General features: G+C 47.0%; 1 protein-coding gene across 1 annotated transcript in view; it reads right to left on the bottom strand.

Moving 5' to 3' along the window:
- LOC140914873 (lysosomal acid lipase/cholesteryl ester hydrolase-like) overlaps positions 1-11062 on the bottom strand; it is a 37050-nt gene extending 25988 nt beyond the window's left edge. Inside the window, 3 exon segments of the mRNA XM_073353773.1 lie at positions 9040-9181; positions 10957-11017; positions 11020-11062. Coding sequence (XP_073209874.1) covers positions 9040-9181; positions 10957-11017; positions 11020-11062 — 246 coding nt within the window.
- Between the last annotated feature and the right edge of the window lie 11711 nt (positions 11063-22773).

Genomic DNA, 22773 nt, shown 5'->3' with positions numbered 1-22773 from the left:
CAGTTTTTGAAATGCCAAAACCTTTGTCAAAATCTCCCAGGGCATGAAGGACAGAGGCCATAACAGGGACCCGAAGCAGTGCCACGTGAAACTTAAGGAGCTGAGGAAAGCCTACCAGAAAACCAAAGAGGCGAATGGCCGCTCCGGGTCAGAGCCCCAAACATGCCGCTTCTATGATGAGCTGCATGCCATTTTAGGGGGTTCAGCCACCACTACCCCAGCCATGTTGTTTGACTCCTTCAATGGAGATGGAGGCAACACGGAAGCAGGTTTTGGGGACGAAGAAGATGATGATGATGAGGTTATAGATAGCTCACAGCAAGCAAGCGGAGAAACCGGTTTTCCCGACAGCCAGAAACTGTTTCTCACCCTGGACCTGGAGCCAGTATCCCCCAAACCCACCCAAGGCTGCCTCCTGGAGCCGGCAGGCGGAGAAGGGACCTCCGGTGAGTGTACCTTTTAAAATACTATACATGGTTTAAAAGCAAGCATGTGAAAGGATTACTTTGCCCTGGCATTCGCGACTCTCCTGGATGTACTCCCAAAGCCTTTGCAAAAGGTTTCTGGGGAGGGTAGCCTTATTGTGTCCTTCACTTTACCACTCCAGGCCAGTAACACGTACTCGGGAATCATTGTACAACAAAGAATTGCAGTGTATGTTTGCTGGCGTTCAAACAACATCTGTTCTTTATCTCTCTGTGTTATCCTCAGGAGAGTGAGATATCATTCATGGTCACCTGGTTGAAATAGGGTGCTTTTCTTCAGGGGACACTCAGAGGAGCCCGTTCCTGCTGGGCTGTTTGCCTATGGCTGAACAGAAATGTTCCCCGCTGTTAGCCACGAAGAGGGGGGAGGGGGTAGCCACACGGTGAGGGAAGGCAAAATGTGACCTTGTAACGGAAGCACATGTGCTATGTATGTAATGTTAACAGCAAGGTTTACCCTGAAAGACTGTAGCCATTGTTTTATAAAATGTGTCTTTTTAAATACCGCTGTCCCTTTTTTTTCTCCACCAGCTGCATGTGTTTCAATGATCACAGGATCTTCTCCTTCCCAGAGGCTAGTGAAGATTAGAAAGAAAAAAAATGCACTCGTGATGAAATGTTCTCTGAGCTCATGCTGTCCTCCCACACTGACAGAGCACAGACGAATGCGTGGAGGCAAATAATGTCAGAGTGCAGGAAAGCACAAAATGACTGGGAGGAGAGGTGGCGAGCTGAAGAGAGTAAGTGGCGGGCTGAAGACAGGGCTGAAGCTCAAATGTGGCGGCAGCGTGATGAGAGGAGGCAGGATTCAATGCTGAGGCTGCTGGAGGATCAAACCAATATGCTCCAGTGTATGGTTGAGCTGCAGCAAAGGCAGCTGGAGCACAGACTGCCACTACAGCCCCTGTGTAACCAACCGCCCTCCTCCCCAAGTTCCATAGCCTCCACACCCAGACGCCCAAGAACGCGGTGGGGGGGCCACCAGCCAACCAGCCACTCCACCACAGAGAATTGCCCAAAAAGAAGGCGGCTGGCATTCAATACATTTTAAAGTTGTAAACTTTTAAAGTGCTGTGTGGCATTTTCCTTCCCTCCTCCACCACCCGTCCTGGGCTACCTTGGTAGTCATCCCCCTATTTGTTTGATGAATGAATAAAGAATTCATGAATGTGAAGCAACAATGACTTTATTGCCTCTGCAAGTGGTGATCAAAAGGGAGAGGGGAGGGTGGTTAGCTTACAGGGAAGTAGAGTGAACCAAGGAGTGGGGGTTTCATCAAGGAGAAACAAACAGAACTTTCACACCGTAGCCTGGCCAGTCATGAAACTGGTTTTCAAAGCTTCTCTGATGCGTACCGCGTCCTCCTGTGCTCTTCTAACCGCCCTGGTGTCTGGCTGCGTGTAACCAGCAGCCAGACGATTTGCCTAAACCTCCCACCCCACCATAAAGGTCCCCCCCTTACTCTCACAGATATTGTGGAGCACACAGCAAGCAGTAATAACAGTGGGAATATTGGTTTCGCTGAGGTCTAAGCGAGTCAGTAAGCTGCGCCAGCGCGCCTTTAAACGTCCAAATGCACATTCTACCACCATTCTGCACTTGCTCAGCCTGTAGTTGAACAGCTCCTGACTACTGTCCAGGCTGCCTGTGTACGGCTTCATGAGCCATGGTATTTAGGGGTAGGCTGGGTCCCCAAGGATACATATAGGCATTTCAACATCCCCAACAGTTATATTCTGGTCTGGGAAGAAAGTCCCTTCCTGCAGCTTTTGAAACAGACCAGAGTTCCTGAAGATGCGAGCGTCATGTACCTTTCCCGGCCATCCCACGTTGATGTTGGTGAAACGTCCTGTGTGATCCACCAGAGCTTCCAGCACTATTGAAAAGTACCCCTTGCAGTTTATGTACTCGCCGGCTTGGTGCTCCGATGCCAAGATAGGGATATGGGTTCTGTCTATGGCCCCACCAGTTAGGGAATCCCATTGCAGCAAAGCCATCCTCTATGACATGCACATTTCCCAGGGTCACTACCCTTGATATCAGCAGATCTTTGATTGCGTGGGCTAGTTGCATCACAGCAGCCCCCACAGTAGATTTGCCCACTCCAAATTGATTCCCAACTGACCGGTAGCTGTCTGGCGTTGCAAGCTTCCACACGGCTATCGCCACTTGCTTCTCAGCTGTGAGTGCTGCTCTCATCTTGGTATTCATGCGCTTTAGGGCAGGGGAAAGCAAGTCACAAAGTTCCATGAAAGTGCCCTTACGCATGCGAAAGTTTCGCAGCCACTGGGAATCGTCCCAGACCTGCAACACTATGCCATCCCACCAGTCTGTGCTTGTTTCCCGAGCCCAGAATCAGCATTCCACAGCATGAACCTGCCCCATTAGCACCATGATGCATGCATTGGCAGGGCCTATGCTTTCAGAGAAATCTGTGTCCATGTCCTGATCACTCACGTGACCGCGCTGACGTTGTCTCCTCGCCCGGTATCGCTCTGCCAGGTTCTGGTGCTGCATATACTGCTGGATAATGCGTGTGGTGTTTAATGTGCTCCTAATTGCCAAAGTGAGCTGAGCGGCCTCCATGATTGCCTTGGTATGGCGTCCGCACAGGAAAAAGGTGCGGAACGATTGTCTGCCGTTGCTCTGACAGAGGGAGGGGCGACTGACGACACGGCTTACAGGGTTGGCTTCAGGGAGCTAAAATCAACAAAGGGGATGGCTTTACATCAAGGAGTATTTCAGGCAGGACTTCACGGAGGGTTCCAATAAGAAATGGTGCACCTAAGTTATTGTTCTTATTGGAACAAGGAGGTTAGTCTGGCCTCTGATTGATACATGGCTAGATTTACCTCGCTGCACCTTCTCTGTGAGTGACTACCGTGTGACCTATAGGAATGAGTCCCCTAGACAGGGGACGGGGGGAAGCAAATGAGTACAAAACAAATCTGGTCTATTCTTGTTTTGATCCACTCCATCTATGTTTTACATCTTTGGCTGGCAGCAGATGGTGCAGAAGGATTGCATGCCATCTACATCTCATGGCTCCTCGGCAGAAGATGGTACAATATGACTGCTAGCCATCCTCATCTCTTGCCTGCCTGGCAGAAGATGGTACAATACGACTGCTAGCTATTCTCATCTCTTACCTGCCCAGCAGAAGATGGTACAGTATGACTGCTAGCAATCCGTATCGCCTGCCTGCTCACCATAAGACGGTTCAATAGGACTGACTGCAGGACTAAAGAGAATGACCTGGTCAAGTCACTCCAAATTTAGTCTCTGCACCCATGTCTGCCCAGGTGCTCCTGGCCGACGTGGCCAGGAACACCTCGGACATGACGATGACGGCTACCAGTCGTATTGCACCATCTGCTGCCACAAGGCAATGGGTTGCTACTGCTGTATAGCAATGCAGTACCACGTCTGCCAGCACCCAGGAGACATACGGTGACGGTTACCTGAGCAGGCTCCATGCTTGCCGTGGTATGGCGTCTGCACAGGTAACTCAGGAAAAAAGGCGCAAAACGATTGTCTGCCCTTGCTTTCACGGAAGGAGGGAGGGAACGGGGGCCTGACGATATGTACCCAGAACCACCCACGACAATGTTTTAGCCCCATCAGGCAATGGGATCTCAACCCAGAATTCCAATGGGCAGCAGAGACTGCGGGAACTGTGGGATAGCCACCCACAGTGCAACGCTCTGGAAGTCGACTCTAGCCTCGGTACTGTGGAAGCACTCCACCGAGTTAATGCACTTAATGCACTTAGAGCATTTTCTTTGGGGACACACACACTCGAATATATAAAACCAATTTCTAAAAAACCGACTTCTATAAATTCGACCTAATTCCGTAGTGTAGACATACCCTAAGGATTAAACGATACAGCTGGTTGAATAGAATTAGACTAATATGTTCTTTTCTGATTAATTTCAACCTTTTGGACATCTGAATCCTTTTTGTGGTATTTGGTCAGCGTCAGAGATGGTCCAATACTAGTCAGCTCATATATTTTGATTATTTATGAAATTGGTCAAGTGATATATTCACCAGATACCTTTTTCTACGATTTGACTGCATCTATTGAACATTCAGCAAGCTATTTGCAGAAATGCTGCCAGCCTAAGATGTAAAAGATAGCTGGAGTGGATCGAAACTATGGCCATGAAAAAAGAAATAGACCAGATTTGTTTTGTATTCATTTGCTCTCCTCTCCCTCCCTCCGTGAAATCAACGGCCGACAATTGTTCCGGTGAGGTCTGTCAGGGGCACCTTGAAAAGTTTAATGGAGATTCAGTCCTGTCTCAAATACTGGGGGAAGGGATAGCTCAGTGGGTTGAGCATTGTCCTGCTAAACCCAGGGTTTTGAGTTCAATCCTTGAGGTGGCCATTCTGTGTGACAGTTGTTTTTGTTTCTCCTTGATGAAAAGCCACCCCCTTTGTTGATTTTAATTCCCTGTAAGCCATGTCATCAGTCGCCCCTCCCTCCATCAGAGTAATGGCAGACAATCGTTCTGCACCTTTTTTCCGTGCAGATGCCATATCATGGCAAGAATGGAGCACGCTCAGATCACTCTGGCAATTATGAGCACATTAAACACCACACGCATTATCCAGCAGTATATGCAGCACCAGAACCTGCCAACGTGAAACCGGGCGAGTAGGCAACACCAGCGCAGTGACAAGAGTGATGAGGACATGGACACAGACTTCTCTCAAAGCACAGGCCCTCGCAATGTGGGCATCATGGTGCTAATGGGGCAGATTCATGCCGTGGAACGTCAATTCTGAGCCTGGGAAACAAGCACGGACTGGTGGGACGGCATTGTGTTGCAGGTCTGGGACAATTCCCAGTGGCTGCGAAATGTTCGCATGCATAAGGGCACTTTCATGGAACTTTGTGACTTGCTTTCCCCTGCCCTGAGGCACAATAATACCAAGATGAGAGCAGCCCTCTCAGTTGAGAAGCGAGTGGCAATAGCCTTGGGGGGGCTTACAATGCCAGACAGCTACCGGTCAGTTGGGAATCAATTTGGAGTGGGCAAATCTACTGTTGGGGCTGTTGTGCTGCAAGAAGCCAACGCAATCAAAGATCTGCTGATATCAAGGGTAGTGACCCTGGGAAATGTGCAGGTCATAGTGGATGGCTTTGCTGCAATGGGATTCCCTAACTGGTGGGGCCATAGACAGAACCCATATCCCTATCTTGGCATCGGAGCACCAAGCCAGCGAGTACATAAACTGCAAGGGGTACTTTTCAATAGTCCTGCAGTCACTGGTGGATCACAAGGGACATTTCACCAACGTCAGTGTGGGATGGCCAGGAAAGGTACATGACGCTCGCATCTTCAGGAACTTTGGTCTGTTTCAAAAGCTGCAGGAAGGGACTTTCTTCCCAGACCAGAAAATAACCATTGGGGATGTTGAAATGCCTATAGTTATGCTTCGGGACCCAGCCTACCCCTTAATGCCATGGCTCATGAAGCCGTACACAGGCAGCCTGGACAGTAGTCAGGAGCTGTTCAACTACAAGCTGAGCAAGTGCAGAATGGTGGTAGAATGTGCATTTGGACATTTAAAAGCGTGCTGGCACAGTTTACTGACTCGCTTAGACCTCAGCGAAACCAATATTCCCACTGTTATTACTGCTTGCTGTGTGCTCCACAATATCTGTGAGAGTAATGGGGAGATGTTTATGGCGGGGTGGGAGGTTTAGGCAAATCACCTGGCTGCTGGTTACACGCAGCCAGACACCAGGGTGGTTTGAAGAGCACAGGAGGGCGCGGTGCGCATCAGAGAAGCTTTGAAAACCAGTTTGATGACTGGCCAGGCTATGGTGTGAAAGTTCTGTTTGTTTCTCCTTGATGAAACCCCCACTCCTTGGTTCACTCTACTTCCCTGTAAGCTAACCACCCTCCCCTCTCCCTTTTGATCACCACTTGCAGAGGCAATAAAGTCATTGTTGCTTCACATTCATGAATTCTTTATTAATTCATCAAACAAATAGGGGGATAACTGCCAAGGTAGCCCAGGAGGGGTGAGGGAGGAGGGAAGGACAAGGCCACACTACACTTTAAAACTTAAAAACTTAAAAAATTTAAAACTTATTGAATGCCAGCCTTCTGTTGCTTGGGCAATCCTCTGGGGTGGAGTGGCTGGGTGGCCAGAGGCCACCCCACCGCGTTCTTGGGTGTCTGGGTGAGGAGCTATGGAACTTGAGGAGGAGGGTGGTTGGTTACACAGGGGCAGTCTGTGCTCCAGCTGCCTTTCGTGCAGCTCAACTGTACGCTGGAGCATACGTGCTGAGGCCTCCAGCAGCCTCAGCATTGAATCCTGCCTCCTCTCATCATGCTGCCGCCACCTTTCAGCTTCAGCCCTCTCTTCAGCCCGCCACCTCTCCTCGCGTTCATATTGTGCTTTCCTACACTCTGACATTGTCTGCCTCCACACATTCATCTGTACTCTGTCAGTGTGGGAGGACAGCATGAGGTCAGAGAACATTTCATCATGACTACGTTTTTTTTCACCTTCTAATCTTTGTTAGCCTCTGGGAAGGAGAAGATACTGTGATCCTTGAAACATATGCAGCTAGTAGAGAGAAAAAAAAGATACAGTGGTATTTAAAAAGACATTTTATAAAATAATGGGTACACTCTCTTTCATGGTAAACCTTGCTGTTAACATTACATACATAGCACATGTGCTTTCATTACAAGGTTGCATTTTGCCTCCCCCCACCGCGTGGCTAACCCCTCCCCCCACTGTGTGGCTAACAGCAGGGAACTTTTCTGTTCCACAGGCAAACAGCCCAGCAGGAACGAGCACCTCTGAATGTCCCCTTAAGAAAAGCACCCTATTTCAACCAGGTGACCGTGAATTATATCATTCTCCTGAGGAAAACACAGAGAGATAAAGAACGGATGTTGTCTGAATGCCAGCAAACATACGCTGCAATGCTTTGTTCTGCAATGATTCCCGAGTACGTGCTACTGGCCTGGCGTGGTAAAGTGTCCCACCATGGTGGATGGAATAAGGCTGCCCTCCCCAGAAACCTTTTGCAAAGGCTTTGGGAGTACATCCTGGAGAGCTTTATGGAGATGTCCCTGGAGGATTTCCACTCCATCCCCAGACAAGTTAACAGACTCTTCCAGTAGCTCTACTGGCCGCAAATGCCAGGGCAAATTAATCATTAAACATGCTTGCTTTTAAACCATGTATACTATTTAAAAAGGTACACTCACCAGAGGTCCCTTCTCCGCCTGGCGGGTCCAGGAGGCAGCCTTGGTAGGTTTGCGGGGTACTGGCTCCAGGTCCAGGGTGAGAAACAGTTCCTGGCTGTCGGGAAAACCGGTTTCTCCGCTTTCTTGCTGTGAGTTATCTTCCTCATCCCCAAATCCTGCTTCCATGTTGCCTCCCACTCCATTGATGGAGTCAAATCACAGGGTTGGGGTAGTGGTGGCTGAACCCCCTAAAATGGCATGCAGCTCATCATAGAAGCGGCATGTTTGGGGTTCTGACCCGGAGTGGCCATTTGCTTCTCTGGTAGGCTTGCCTCAGCTCCTTAATTTTCATGTGGCACTGCTTTGGGTCCCTGTTATGGCCTCTGTCCTTCATGCCCTGGGAGATTTTTACAAATGTTTTGGCATTTTGAAAACTGGAACGGAGTTCTGATAGCATGGATTTGTCTCCCCATACAGCGATCAGATCCCGTACCTCCCGTTCAGTCCATGCTGGAGCTCTTTTGCGATTCTGGGACTCCATCATGGTCACCTCTGCTGATGAGCTCTGCACTCACCTGCAGCTTGCCATGCTCGCCAAACAGGAAATGAGATTCAAAAGTTTGCGGGCCTTTTCTTGTCTACCTGGCCGGTGCATCTGAGTTGAGAGTGCTGTCCAGAGAGTTCACAATGGAGCACTCTGGGATAGCTCCTGGAGGCCAATACCGTCGAATTGCATCCACAGTACCCCAAATTCGACCCGGCAAGGCCAATTTCAGCGCTGATCCCCTTGTCAGGAGTGGAGTAAAGAAATCGATTTTAAGAGCCCTTTAAGTCAAAAAAAGTGGCTTTGTCGTGTGGAGGGGTGCAGGGTTAAATTGATTTAGCGCTGCTAAATTCGACCTCAACTCCTAGTGTAGACCAGGCCTAAATAACTGACTATGGCTTACAGCAGTATATGTTTGATCATATACATGGAGAGACTCCCACTGATTTCAGTAGGAGCTGGATCAGACCTTAAGCACACTGCTCATAGACAATGCGAATCAGTGGCAGAGCTGGGTACAGAATTTAGGAGTCTTGACTCCCAGTGCCCTAAAGCAGCTACTTGCCTGTTCTTTCAGCCAAAGGTGAGGTGGTAGCAGCACCAATCTAACATGCTGTCTTATTATGTGATTTTATGCAAGGTACATCTACTGTACACATGACCGTAGCTTGTACTCATTGTGAATTGGACTCAAACAACATTAATTTGGCATGCAGACCATTATCAGTGTTGTTGTATTAGTAATAATGCAATCCATACTTTAAAGAGAGAAAATTACATAACTTACAACATTCATAAAGCATTCTGGAACCACCGTGATCTTCTTTAGCATTTCTTCTCCATGTTTAGTGTTCCATCTTATGAGTTCTTCTGAATATCTAATTCCTTGGAACAAATATGCCAACATAATAAACAGCTGCATCTTGGGCCTGTGTGAAACAATTCATTTATCTGTTAATGGGAATGCTATGAACATACTGTAGCTCTCTGCTTTAAAAAAAATGATACTATTTACTTTTATAGCAAGAAAAAAGCCAATAGTCTGACTTAGAAGTAAATACCTGCACAAAGAACAGCTGATTTAGCTCCCTGGCCTGAGGGAATGTGTGAAAGCATAGGAGGTGGGTAAAGCTCGGGGTGAAAGTAAGTCCAATGACTTACCAGTACGCTGGGGCCACCTCTGGCCCCCAAAAGGGGCAGGGCCTAGGGTGGAAGGGACAGGGCTGAGGGGGTCAGAGCCAGCCCCAGACCACCCTGTAAGGTAAGTGCCCACCCCCAAGGGTAAGTGCCCCCTGCGGAAGTGGTGGGGCTCCAGCAGCTATTTAAAAGATGGGGCAGCAGAGGCAGCTGGAGCCACAGGCCCTTTAAATAGCCCCTGGAGCCCCCACTCCCCCAGGGCTCCGGGGGCTATTTAAAGGGCCTGCGGCTCCCCTGCGTCTACCGTCCTGGTCCTTTAAATAGCTCCCAGAACCCTGGAGTAGCAGCGGCGGGGCTCCGGTGGCTATTTAAAGGGCTGGGGCAGTAGAAGCAGGGGAGCCCCAGGCCCTTTAAATAGCCCCCGCAGTCCTTCTGCTTGGGGAGGCAGTAGTCCATCTCTTCTGTCTGTGGCCCTGCCCATATTCCACCCCTGCTCTGCCCAAGACCCTGCTCTGTCCAAGCCCTGTCCCTTCCCCACCGTCTCCCTCCTCTCTTCCCTCCCCCTCCTTTCTCACCCCCACTCACCACCTGCACATCCCCTTCCAACCAAATCCCTGAACCTAAGCCAATTATGTTTGAAAAAACCCTCCACTTTTCTGCAATTTCTTTGTAAAGAAAATGGAGCATGTTTTCCACTGTGCACCAGATGGTGTTTGTGAAGGCTGGAGATGCAGAAGGTACCTAATTAAAAGCACTAAACTTGGGAATAAAAAAAAGTCAGTCACAGGTTTTTTGATTTACCCTGATAGTTGACATGCAGGCAGCCTGCAAAATGGCCTTTTCAAGTGCCCAGAACCCCTCTGAATGATCCTGGGGAACTATAATGGTAAGCTGCAGTTAAAGCTAATTGAGAAACCTTTATCCTTGCTTCACACAATAAAACAAGGTGTCAGGCCTCACCTTCAGCTGGCATTTGCACCCTGATAGGAAGAAAATGGCTGGAATCAGACTGCAAAAGCTGCCACCTTATTTTCACTTCTTCACACAAACAAAGCTTGAGTGCTTCCTGTGTTTATTGTTTAAACAGCAGTAAGCACCTCAGGCAATGAATAAGAACTGCCAGGAGGAGTGGCTGCTGCAGCTAGAGATGAATCCTGGCAGTAAAATAAAGGTTAGCTGCTACTTTAATAACAGTAATACATGCTTAGCTCAAAGAACCAAGGCGGCAAAAAGTCCCACTGAGGCAGCATGGTTGTGCCAGCTTTATGTACCAGACCGGTAGATCCCATATCCCCATGGGTGAAGGAACCAAATCACCAGCCCCATTCTCATGAGAAACTGGCCACCAGGCAAATGTAATCTCCCATCCACTGAAAAGAGTTGAGTCTTATCCTATCAGTGCCGCCTTTCCTCACCGCCACCATGTCCCTCCTCCCTCTGCCCCACCTTCCTTACCTCCATACCTCCCTCCCCCCCAGGCTCCGGCCACTCAAGCTCTCTGCGCCTCCCCCAGCCCTGCCCATTGCAGAATTTGAACAAGTGAAAAAACCTAATTGGCACTGCTTACCTGTAGGAATGCTCTGAAAGGCTCTGGCCCTGGTGGAGGGGGCCTCCTGGCAGCCTCAGCTGCCAGTCCCACTTAGCTGGCCCTGGCTCGGAGGACAGGACAGCATAGGCTGCCTGCTGCTACAAGTGATCCAGCCCTCCCTGCAGAACACTGACTGACTGCACACGTAGGATAAGGCTGGCTGGCCTACCTGCGTCTTTGTCTAGTCCTCCCACCTCCTACTTTGAAAAGTGATGATGGGGTGGATCCCTGCTTCCCCTCCCCTTCTGGCAAGTTGCTCCAGCATCACACAGTGGGAAGAGGAGTCATCCCATAAAGTCCCAAATTGAAATTCTCCTCTGATCCAGGAGAAGTGCATACTGCATGAATGAAGCATAAAGGTTTTGGAATTGTAAAAAACACTTCGCAAAATTGCACTTCTAAGCATTTTCAAAGCACCTAACCAAAACCAATGAATTTACACGAACTCCTGTGAGGCAGGCAAGTATTATTATCCCTATTTTTTGGATGGAGAAACTGAGGCACATGCTAATTAAGTCCCCTATCTGCTGTCTTTTTAAATCAATGGAAAGACTCCCCTTGAGATTAAGCCTTAAATGACGGGTACAATGTCACACTGGAAGTCTGTGACAGGGGGGCCATTAATAGAACCCCAGATCTTCACATTTCTAGCTCTGCTTTCAACACCAAACCATGCTTCTTCCCTTAAATTTTACTTTCCATTATCTGGAAAACAAACGAGTCTCTTTGAAGGGACTCTTAATTGATTACTAAACAGGCTGTGCATGTAGGTAGCTGTATTTGTGGTACAGTAGAGTTCAGAGAGGAATCATCCAACAACTCTGATTTCAACGGGATTCCTTATTTCACACAGAAATTATGTGTGATGAGTTTTATATGCAAAAAAAAAAGGAGACTGACCAATTTATTTGAGCATAAGCTTTCATGAGCTACAGCTCACTTCATCGGATGCATACTGTGGAAAGTACAGAAGATCTTTTTATACACACAAACCATGAAAAAATGGGTGTTTACCACTACAAAAGGTTTTCTCTCCCCCCACCCCACTCTCCTGCTGGTAATAGCTTATCTAAAGTGATCACTCTCCTTACAATGTGTATGATAATCAAGGTGGGCCATTTCCAGCACAAATCCAGGGTTTAACAAGAACGTCTGGGGGGGGGGGGGGTTGGAAAAAACAAGGGGAAATAGGTTACCTTGCATAATGACTTAGCCACTCCCAGTCTCTATTCAAGCCTAAGTTAATTGTATCCAATTTGCAAATGAATTCCAATTCAACAGTCTCTCGCTGGAGTCTGGTTTTGAAGCTTTTCTGTTGTAATATCGCAACTTTCATGTCTGTAATCGCGTGACCAGAGAGATTGAAGTGTTCTCCGACTGGTTTATGAATGTTATAATTCTTGACATCTGATTTGTGTCCATTTATTCCTTTACGTAGAGACTGTCCAGTGTGTCCTTTTAGAGAGACAAGGCGTTTCCCCCTGGACTATTATACCTGCCACCCATGAAGGTGGGTGAGGCAATAATATCTTTTATTGGACCAACTTCTTTTGGTGAGAGAGGCAAGCTTTCCAAAAGCCCGCCCTCTTTTAAAAGTGATCTGCCCTCCTACATCTTAGCTGAGTTGCTCCAGCATCAGCAGAGCAGGAGGCATCCCACAGCTAGGCCAGCCAGTGAAAACCAGAACCACTTTTCAAACTGATGGGGCTTTTTACCTCCCACTCCCCTGCATTGTATAATGCATAGTACAAATAGCATCCCTCAACGAGACAACATGTTAAAATGAACAACTGGGATAGGGCAAGTGAGGGAGGGGGAAGGTGGGTGGAACTGAGAGCAGTGAGGGGGAGGGCTGAGTGAACAGGGAGAGGGGGACTGCAATGAGTGAGTGGTGGGGGACAGGGAGCCAAACACAAGCAGGAAGAGGAGAGGAGGAGGAACCCAGGAAACAGGTGGGCAGGGGGGATGAGGAGGAAACCCCACAAAGAGCAAGCAGGAGGGAGGCTGAGCAGGGAGACAGGGGGACTCACTGGCTGGGGCCAACCGAACAGGGAGAGGGTGGAGGAGGAGGATGAGCAGGACAGGATGGGGAGGGAAGGAGGAAGCCCACTTAGCCCACCCAAGGAGCAGGGAGGGGGGGACTAGATGGGGTGAGGGGCCAAGCAGGGAGGGAGTCGAGCAGGGAGGAGAGGGAAGGAACTGGCAAAGCAAGCAGCAGCACAGGAAGCTGGGATCTCTGGAGAGGAGGGTTGGTGGCGTCTTGGAGATGGTGGTGTGCTGGAGAAAACTGGAGCAGCTGGGAAAGCAGACATGACTGAAATTTGACCTTGTATCTGTTCCATGCAGGTTCAGGGGCAGCTAAGCAGGCTATCTGCTACTTAGCCTTCTCAACTGTCTCTGCTTGGGGAACCATAATAAAGAAAAACATCCGGTAGCATGGAAGGCAGGGAGGGGAAGAGGCAGGGCCACCATGGCCCCAGCATTCAGCAAGGTGTCTGCTGCATCTGTGTGGGAAGGCAATGCCTTCCCGTGCCTATTATATGCGCCCCCCATGTGTGAAAGTGAAGAAAGCGCTATTTGAAAATGCCAGTAATTATGACTGTGCCATTTGTAGGGGGCATGTGACCTCTCGTTGTCAAGGTGCTGAGCAGTGACTCCCATTGAAATAATTCTAAATACCGAAGCAGTAGCAATGACCATAAACATCTTCTTCTATCTTCATATAGGCATAGGACTGTGTCCCCCCTCTCAGAAATGGACTTTCCCCATAGCAGTCCATGCTTTTGTCAACTAGAGATTAGACTACTGCAGTGTGCTTTACCCTGGGTTGACTGTGAAGGTCACAGAGAAGCTTTTCTGTTTGTCGTCGTCATCGTCAAAGAACCCATAGGGCTAGGGCCTAGTTATCTGCAGGAATCCCTGAATGCTTCCAATATTGGGATCAACAGTGACACTGTGGCTGAAAACACCTGGTGAAGCTTGGGGACTTAGACCAGGGTTTGCTTGTTAGAGGGCTTCTGGACGTGGTAATCCCTGACTGCAGACCAGAGTGAATAAAAGTAATGCATCATTCAGCTCACAGTGCTTTGCAGAGTTTTCCTGACTAAATGTAGCTACCAAATGTCCTGATAGCCCTTCTCTCTTTCCTACATAAAGAAGCTCAGAAAACAACTTTATAGAAAATGTGATTTGTCAGTGAGACCAAGGTCCTGGGCATAACTAAACAGACATTGTGTTTGTAGTACTTTTTGTATCTGGTTCCTACACTGATGGGCACATCAGAGTGATTGGAAGAGTAAGAGATAAAGAAAAGAGCAGCATTTTTTCAGCTGAATAAAGTCTGCAGGCAAAGACACGCATAAAATATAATCCTACATGCAAGACAATGATACATCAATCATTACAAACTCATCTCATCAAGGCTTGTTGGGTGTTTCTAGGTTGTTCCAGGTCCCTTTTATTGCTTCCCAAAACACTCATTAAAGGCTGGATTGTGGCTTTTATTACTTTATTTTTTTCAAAGTGTTTTAAATTTTTCATCATAAAATGAAAAGAAAAATCAAGATGAGTTTGTGTGTGAACATTTGTGTTTTGGTCCAAAAAAGAATTTTCCATTGAAAGAAGGGTCAACCTGCTCTACCATTTATGGCACAGCCCTACAGGGAGGAAGTGTGGATCTTTCAGTACACATGAGGTGACGAAGCAGCTGCATTACCATGGAACAGGTTGTGCCCTTACAGCACACCAGCCTGGATCTGCTAGCCCATGCACAGAGGAGCAGGGTAAAGGCCCCATGTCTTCCCCTTCTCTGCTTTCTGCACCTGTTTGTGCTCCCCAGGGACTGCTTTTGTGGGAGGCCCTTGCATAGCTGCATGAGGACAGGCTTCTTGCATGCACCTCTGTCCCTTTACAGCCAAGCAAGCATGTCTCCTGCTCTGACTCAAAAAGGCCAAGGGTTTTGTCAACCCGAAGCTTTCAAAAATCATGAGTCAAGCCCCTAACATTATGGAAGTCTTAAAAAGCATGAGATTTTAAAAAAACAAATGTGGAGTTCTTTTTATTTGCCTCCTAGTTTCTGAGCCCTTGGGTGCACTCGATTCATGTTTTCAAGCTTTTCTCCACAACCATGAAGAGTAGAAAATTCCTTTTTTTTAAACCAAAGATGGGATTCTTATGAAATTTTTTGATTCAAGAAGCAAAACACAAACTATTGCAAGACTTACGAGAGCTGGCAACACTTGACAAAGCCACTCCCAGTGGGAAGTCAGTCTAGTAAGACGTGTGGGGGGGGGGGCAGGAAAGATGTGCAACACAGTTTCTACATAAGCTAATCTTTAAAAGAAACTCTCAGGCATATCAAGATAACTTTCCAAAAGTGCTGAGGCAGCAATATCTTCCTGAGCCACCGGGACTGGAATAAAAGAGCTGTAAAACAGCAACGGCCCAACCCGTGGCAGCATCAGCACATATCACAAGCAGCCATGTGAGTTCCTCCAAGATTGGAAAGGAAGGAATCCTCGCACGTTGACCACTGTTATATGAACAAAGAATGCATATGTGCCATCTCTACCCTGCAGCTCCAGTCCTTCTGCTTGCTTCAGAGACAACTTTGGGCAATGTATATAAGTAAAACAAAATTTACTAATCCACGACTATATTATTTCTTTGGATTTATACATGCCTAGTGCAGGGTGTCTATATACGTAGTTGGGGGCACCTTTGACTTCAAGATGTATAACAGGACACAACTTCACCATCATATTTCTTATATAATCCATAAAGTGCGTCAGGGAAAAATAATTCTGTTTTGCAAAAAAAATTAAACAAAAAAAATTGAGGTTTCAGAATTTGTTTTCATTCCACATTAGAATGAAAAAGAGACCTGAAACTTTTCACTAAAAAACAGAGGGAAAGAGACAAACCTCAGACAGCCAATATCCCAGTGATTTGGGTGGCTCCCTGGGCAAAAAGGGACCCTGGTGGCTTTGGTCAACACTGCTGATCAGGCTGTTAAAAGTCCACTTGGTGGCACAGCAGGTCTGGCAGGCTCCCTGCCCGGCTCTGCACAGCTCCCAGGAAGCAGCTGGCATATCCCTCCAGCTCCTAGGTGCACTGCCCCCCTCCCCCAAGAGCTGGCTCTGTAGCTCCCATTGGCTGGGAACCATGGCCAATGGGAGTTGCGGAGGTGGTGCCTATGGGAGTGGGAGGCATGCAGATCCCCCTGGCCAACCCTCTGTCTAGGAGCCAAAGGGAGATGTGGCCACCCAGAGCCTGCACCCTGAACTCCCTCATGCACCCCGAACCCCTACCCCAGTTTGGAACCCCTTCCCACACTCAAACTCCCTCCTGGAGCCTGCACCCCTCCCACACCCCAACCCCATGCCCCGGTCCTGAGCCCCCTCCTGCACCCCAAACCTCTCATGCCCTGCCCCACTACAGAGCCTGCACCCTCATCTTCTCCCACACCCCAACCTCCTGCCCCATCCCGGTGAAAATGAGTGAGCGAGGATGCGGGAGAGTGAGCAACGGAAGGAGGGGAGAATGAAGTGAGCGGGGCAGGGCCCTGGAGAAGGGATGGGGCAGAGACAAGGCCTCAGGGAACAGGCAGGGCAAGGGTGTTTGGTTTTCTGCAATTAGAAAGTTGGCAACCCTATCAGGAAACAGTTTCAAGTCCCGGCTCTGAAACAGGTAGCAATGTCTCCTACAGCCCAAATGAGTGCTCAAACCGCCAGGCTATTGGCTATTTTGGGGTCTCTCTCTTGACCTGACAAAGTTTCAGACAAAAATATTTAAGAAAAAAATTCCCTATCAGCTCTAATAATCACTCCAGACCCGCATAACCAGCAAAGATATAATAGCAGAATCCTGTAATGGGGCTCATACTGTTAACTCTTCAGTGCTCTTTTAGCTTATTTATACAGTGACTCCTGAGGGGCAAATCCTGTTTCCTTCCCTATGGGAGTGGAGTGTCCTCCAGTAGCAGAACTTGTGAGGTTCTGCTGATGTCCTAGCATGTTTCTGCCTAGCTGTGGAGCCCAGCTGGAGAGACTGAGGAGGCTGATTTCCCCCTTAGGCAGAGGGGGAAACGCAGGCAGAGATTTTCCTTAATGCTCATCCTATTACTGTTTTGCTTTGCTGACATGCTGGAATCCTCAATGCACTTCTCGATTGCCTTTTAAATCAGATACACAGTTGTCAAGGTTCCTTCCCCACTCTGAACTCTAGGGTACAGATGTGGGGACCTACATGAAAAACCCCCTAAGCTTATTTTTACCAGCTTAGGTTAAAACTTCCCCAAGGTACAAACTATTTTACCTTTTGCCCTTGGACTTTATTGCTGCCACCACCAAGCGTCTAACAAATATATAACCGGGAAAGAGCCCGCTTGGAAACATCTTTCCCCCCAAAATCCTCCCCAAACCCGACACCCCCTTTCCTGGGGAAGGCTTGATAAAAATCCTCACAAATTTGTGTAGGTGAACACAGACCCAAACCCTTGGATCTTAAGAACAACGAAAAAGCAATCAGGTTCTTAAAAGAAGAATTTTAATTAAAGAAAAAAAGTAAAAGAATCACCTCTGTAAAATCAGGATGGTAAATACCTTACAGGGTAATCAGATTCAAAACATAGAGAATCCCTCTAGGCAAAACCTTAAGTTACAAAAAGACACAAAAACAGGAATATACATTCCATTCAGCACAGCTTATTTTATCAGCCATTTAAACAAAACAGAATCTAATGCATATCTAGCTAGATTACTTACTAAGTTCTAAGACTCCATTCCTTTTCTGTTCCCGGCAAAAGCCTCACACAGACAGAGAGAACCTTTGTTGCTCCCCCCCTCCAGCTTTGAAAGTATCTTGTCTCCTCATTGGTCATTTTGGTCAGGTGCCAGCGAGGTTATCCTAGCTTCTTAACCCTTTACAGGTGAAAGGGGGTTTTCCTTTGGCCAGGAGGGATTTAAAGGTGTTTACCCTTCTCTTTATATTTATGACAACAGTATTGAAGGGACTAACCAGCATCGCTCCTGCCAGTTACAGGAACAAAGACTCAACAATATGAGTCTGGAAGCTCACATGAATGAATGAATGAAATACATACATAAAGGTGGCCTCCTTACAACACCCTGCTACTAATGCCCTCATTAAATGAAATAATTCCATCTGGGTCTGGCTCTGCTGTTCACCTGATTCATATTTTGCTAAAAGTTGATAGAAATTATAATTACATTTGCACAATAATAATTTAAACTAATATTACTTGGGCCGTTGGCATACAGCAGAGATTTCTTTAACCAAACACACACACAGGATCAGCAAGAATCACCTTAATAATCCAACACCACCACCCAGAATTTTATTTGTAAGGCACACAAGGCATTGACTGAAACAAGTTATATTAAAAATCAAACAAACAAAAAAACCGCCACACAAACACAGGGAGAGACCACTCCTAAAGCTTAGCAAATAAAATCCACCATATGGCCAGCCCTGGGACAGCTCTCCTCCATCTTGGTAAAACCTAGAAGGTGCTCTCTAGGAACTTGTAAGACAGTCCATCCAAGATAGGGTGTGCATACATGTACTCGGTGATGACACCAACCAGCACACTAGTACCAGCTCAGCGAGTGCAGCTGTAAAGAACCCCATAAAATCTGTTTACACACCAGCAAAACTGTAAGGGTTGGTCCTAATTCAGAGGCAAAAGGAATGGGACATTCTGAAATATACTAAACTGTGGATGAGCATCCCATGTCTTACAAGGTGGATGGAAATAGGGGTGGATGGGAAACAAGATTTCCATTTTGTAAACAAAATTTGAGGTTTTGTAATTTGTTTCCATTACAAGAAGGAATGAAACCAAGAACTTTCTTGACACCTTAAATGACTGCTTCTTGGAGCAGCTAGTCCTGGAACCCACAAGAGAAGCAGCAATTCTTGATTTAGTCCGAAGTGGAGCACAGGACCTGGTCTAATAAGTGATTATAGTTGGACCGCTTGGTAATAGTGACCATAATATAATTAAATTTAACATCCCTGTGGCTGGGAAAACACCACAGCTGCCCAACACTGTAGCATTTAATTTCAGACAGGGGGACTACACAAAAATGAGGATGTTAGTTAAACAGAAATTAAATGGTACAACACCAAAAAGTGAAATTCCTGCAAGCTGCATGGAAACTTTTTAAAGACACCATAATAGAGGCTCCACTTATTTGTATATCCCAAATTAAAAAACAAAGTAAGAAAACCCAAAAAGTGCCACCGTGGCCAAACAACAAAGTAAAAACCAGTGAAAGGCAAAAAGGCATCTTTTAAAAAATGGAAGTTAAATCCGAGTGAGGAAAATAGAAAGGAGCGTAAACTCTGGCGAATGAAGTGTAAAAATATAATTAGGAAAGCCAAAAAAGAATCTGAAGAACAGCTAGCCAAAGGCTCAAAAAGTAATAGCAGGAAGTCTACTAAACAACCAGTGGGGGGACTGGATGATCAAAATGCTAAAGGAGCACTCAAGGATGATGAGCCCATTGCGGAGAAACTAAATGAATTCTTTGCAGAGTTCTTCACAGCTGAGGATGTGAGGGAGATTCCCAAACCTGAGCCATTCTTTTTAGGTGACAAATCTGAGGATCTGTCCCAGATTAAGGTGTCATGAGAGGAGTTTTTGAAACAAATTGATAAACTAAACAGTAATAAGTCCCCAGGACCAGAGGGTATTCAACCAAGAGTTCTGAAGGAACACAAATGTGAAATTGCAGAACTACTAACTATAGTTTGTAACCTATCACTTAAATCAGCTTCTGTACCAAATGGAGGATAACTAATGTGAAGCCAACTTTAAAAAGGGCTCCAGAGGTGATTCCGGCAATTACAGGACGGTAAACCTGACTTCAGTACTGGGAAACTGGTTGAAACTATAGTAAAGAACAAAATTGTCAGATACATAGATGAACATAATTTGTTGGGGGAAGAGCCAACATGTTTTTTGGAAAGAAAAATCATGCCTCATCAATCTACTAGAATTCATTAAGGGGGTGAACAAGCCTGTGCACAAGGGAGATCCAGTGGATATAGTGTCCTTAGATTTTCAGAAAGCCTTTGACAAGGTCCCTCACCAAAGGCTCTTTAGCAAAGTAAGCTGTCATGGGATAAGAGGGAAGGTCCTCTTATGGATTGGTAACTGATTAAAAGAGGGGGAACAAAGGGTAGGAATAAATGGTCAGTTTTCAGAATGGAAAGTGGTAAATAGTGGTGTCCCCCAAGGATCTGTACTGTGACTAGTCCTATTCAATATATTCATAAATGATCTGGAAAAACAGTGAGGTGGCAAAATTTGCAGATAATAAAAACTACTCAAGGTTGTTAAGTCCTAAACACACTGCAAAGAGCTACAAAAAGATCTCACAAAACTCGGTGACTGGGCAACAAAATGGCAGATGAAATTCAATGTTGATAAATGCAAAGTAATGCACATTGGAAAACTCAGTCCCAAGTATACATATAAAATGATGGGGTCTAAATTATCTGTTACCACTCAAGAAAGAGATCTTGGAGTCATTGTGGATAGTTCTCTGAAAACATCCACTCAATGTGCAGTGGCAGTCAAAAAAGCTAACAGAATGTTGGGAATCATTAAGAAGGACAGATAAGACAGAAAATTTCATATTGACTCCATATAAATCCATGGTATACCCACAGCTTGAATACTGCATACAGATGTGGTTGCCCCATCTCAAAAAAATATATTGAATTGGAAAAGGTTCAGAAAAGACCAACAAAAATTATTAGGTGTATGAAATGGCTTCCATATGAGGAGAGATTGATAAGACTGGGACTTTTCAGCTTGAAAAAGAGACAAAGGGGGATATGATTGAGGTCTATAAAATCATGACTGGTGTGGAGAAAATAGGTAAGGAAGTGTTATTTACTCCTTCTTATACCACATGAACTAGGGGTCACCAAATGAAATTAATAGGCAGCAGGTTTAAAACAAACAAAATGAAGTATTTTTTCACACAACGCACAGTCTATGGAACTCCTTGCCAGAGGATGTTGTGAAGGCCAAGACTATAAAAGGGTTCAAAAAAGAACTAGGTAAGTTCTTGGAGGATAGGTCCATCAATGGCTATTAGCTAGGATGGGCAGGGATGGTGTCCTTAGCCTCTGTTTGCCAGAAGCTGGGAACGGGTCACGGGACGGATCACTTGATGATGACCTGTTCTGTTCATTCCCTTGGGGCACCTGACAGTGGCCAATGCCAGAAGACAGGATACTGGGCTAGATGGACCTTTGGTCTGACCCAGTCTGGCTGTTTTTATGTCTGTTCTTGTGACCTGTTGATTTTTTATTTATTTATTTTTGCATGGGAAAAAACAAGGGCAAGAAAGACCACTGCGGAATAGTCAAGTGCTTAGGGCACTCACCTGGGATGCCAGAGATCTGGATTCAACTGTCTGGCCTGAATCAGGGAGATCAGGGAATTGAACCTCACTCTCTCTCACTCCCATTACACTATTCTGGGGTGGGGGTGGAGAGCTGCCTGCGCAGCAATTCCATCCTGGACCTGAGAAACCTTCTGCTCAAAACAGGTACATTTCTGCAGAAAGTTTTGGTGTTGATGAATTGGCATTTTCTAACAAAGAAAAAGTTACTTCAAAAATTCCCAAGTAACTAAAAGTGAAGTACCAGAGCTACTCCTTCATTCTACAGGAGGTGATGGATCAGTGAGTATCTAAGCAGCACCAGTTCTGGGCCCATGCCATCACTTATCTAGTTCTGAGAGATGCATGCACTATCAGGTGACTGACTGACAGAATCATTAAGGCTCTTAGCTCCATTCACAAGCTGAACTGTCATTACTCAGCCATAAAAATCCATACTGTAGGGATCTGAAAGACCCTTACTATGCAGACTACATGAGTATTTCTCAATAAGAGCCAACAAAAAAAAAAATTGCACAAACAAGGCATCTTCTACAGCTTCATTTATTCACTTTAATTTAAAGGTTTTGCGTGCCAGTAATACATTTTAACGTTTATTAGAAGGTCTCTCTCTATAAGTCTCTATATTATATAACTAAACTATTGTCATATGTAAAGTAAACAAGGTTTTCAAAATGTTTTAGAAGCTTCATTTAAAATTAAATGAAAATGCTGATCTTACGCCGCCAGCCCGCTCAGCCTGCTGCCAGCTGGGGTTCCATTCACCTAGTCTGGCAGCAGGCTGAGTGGGGCCCTGGCTGGCAAGGGGCCGGCGGCCAGAACCCCAGACCGGCAGCGGGCTGAGTGGGGCCAGCAGCCAGGACCCCAGACCGGCAGTGGGCTGAGCGGCTCAGCCCGCTGCTGGCCTGGGGCTCCATCCGCCAGCTCCTGCCAGCCAGGGTCCCCACTGCCAGCCCCGCTCAGACCACTGCCGGTCTGGGATCCCAGCCCTGCCCACATAGAGTGGGTACCTACCTTCTCCCTGGTTCTAGCCCATCCTCTTCCTCTCTCTCTGCATTGAGCTGAGGGTGGGAGTGCACTGAGCACAGGGCTGGCGGGGGGGAAGGAGCAGGCTGGGGGTTGGGGTGTAGGGTCTGGCCAGAAGCTAGAATGAGAGGGGGGGCTCAGGGTTGGGGCAGGAGGTTTGGGGGTGGAGTGCTTACCTGGGCAGCTCCCATTTGGTGCTAGGGGTGCAGGTGGGAATGTGGGGGGTGGGGAATGGGTGCAGGAGCTCCCATTTGGTGCTCAGGGTGGGGATGGGAATGTGGGGGGTGCAAGAGTCCAGACATGGGGTAGAGGGGCTGGGGGCATGTGA

Source organism: Lepidochelys kempii, chromosome 7 (genome assembly GCF_965140265.1).
Source record: "Lepidochelys kempii isolate rLepKem1 chromosome 7, rLepKem1.hap2, whole genome shotgun sequence".
Taxonomy (NCBI): Eukaryota; Metazoa; Chordata; order Testudines; family Cheloniidae; genus Lepidochelys; species Lepidochelys kempii.
Note: the sequence above shows the minus strand (reverse complement) of the source record. Positions and strands in the feature narration are given on the sequence as shown.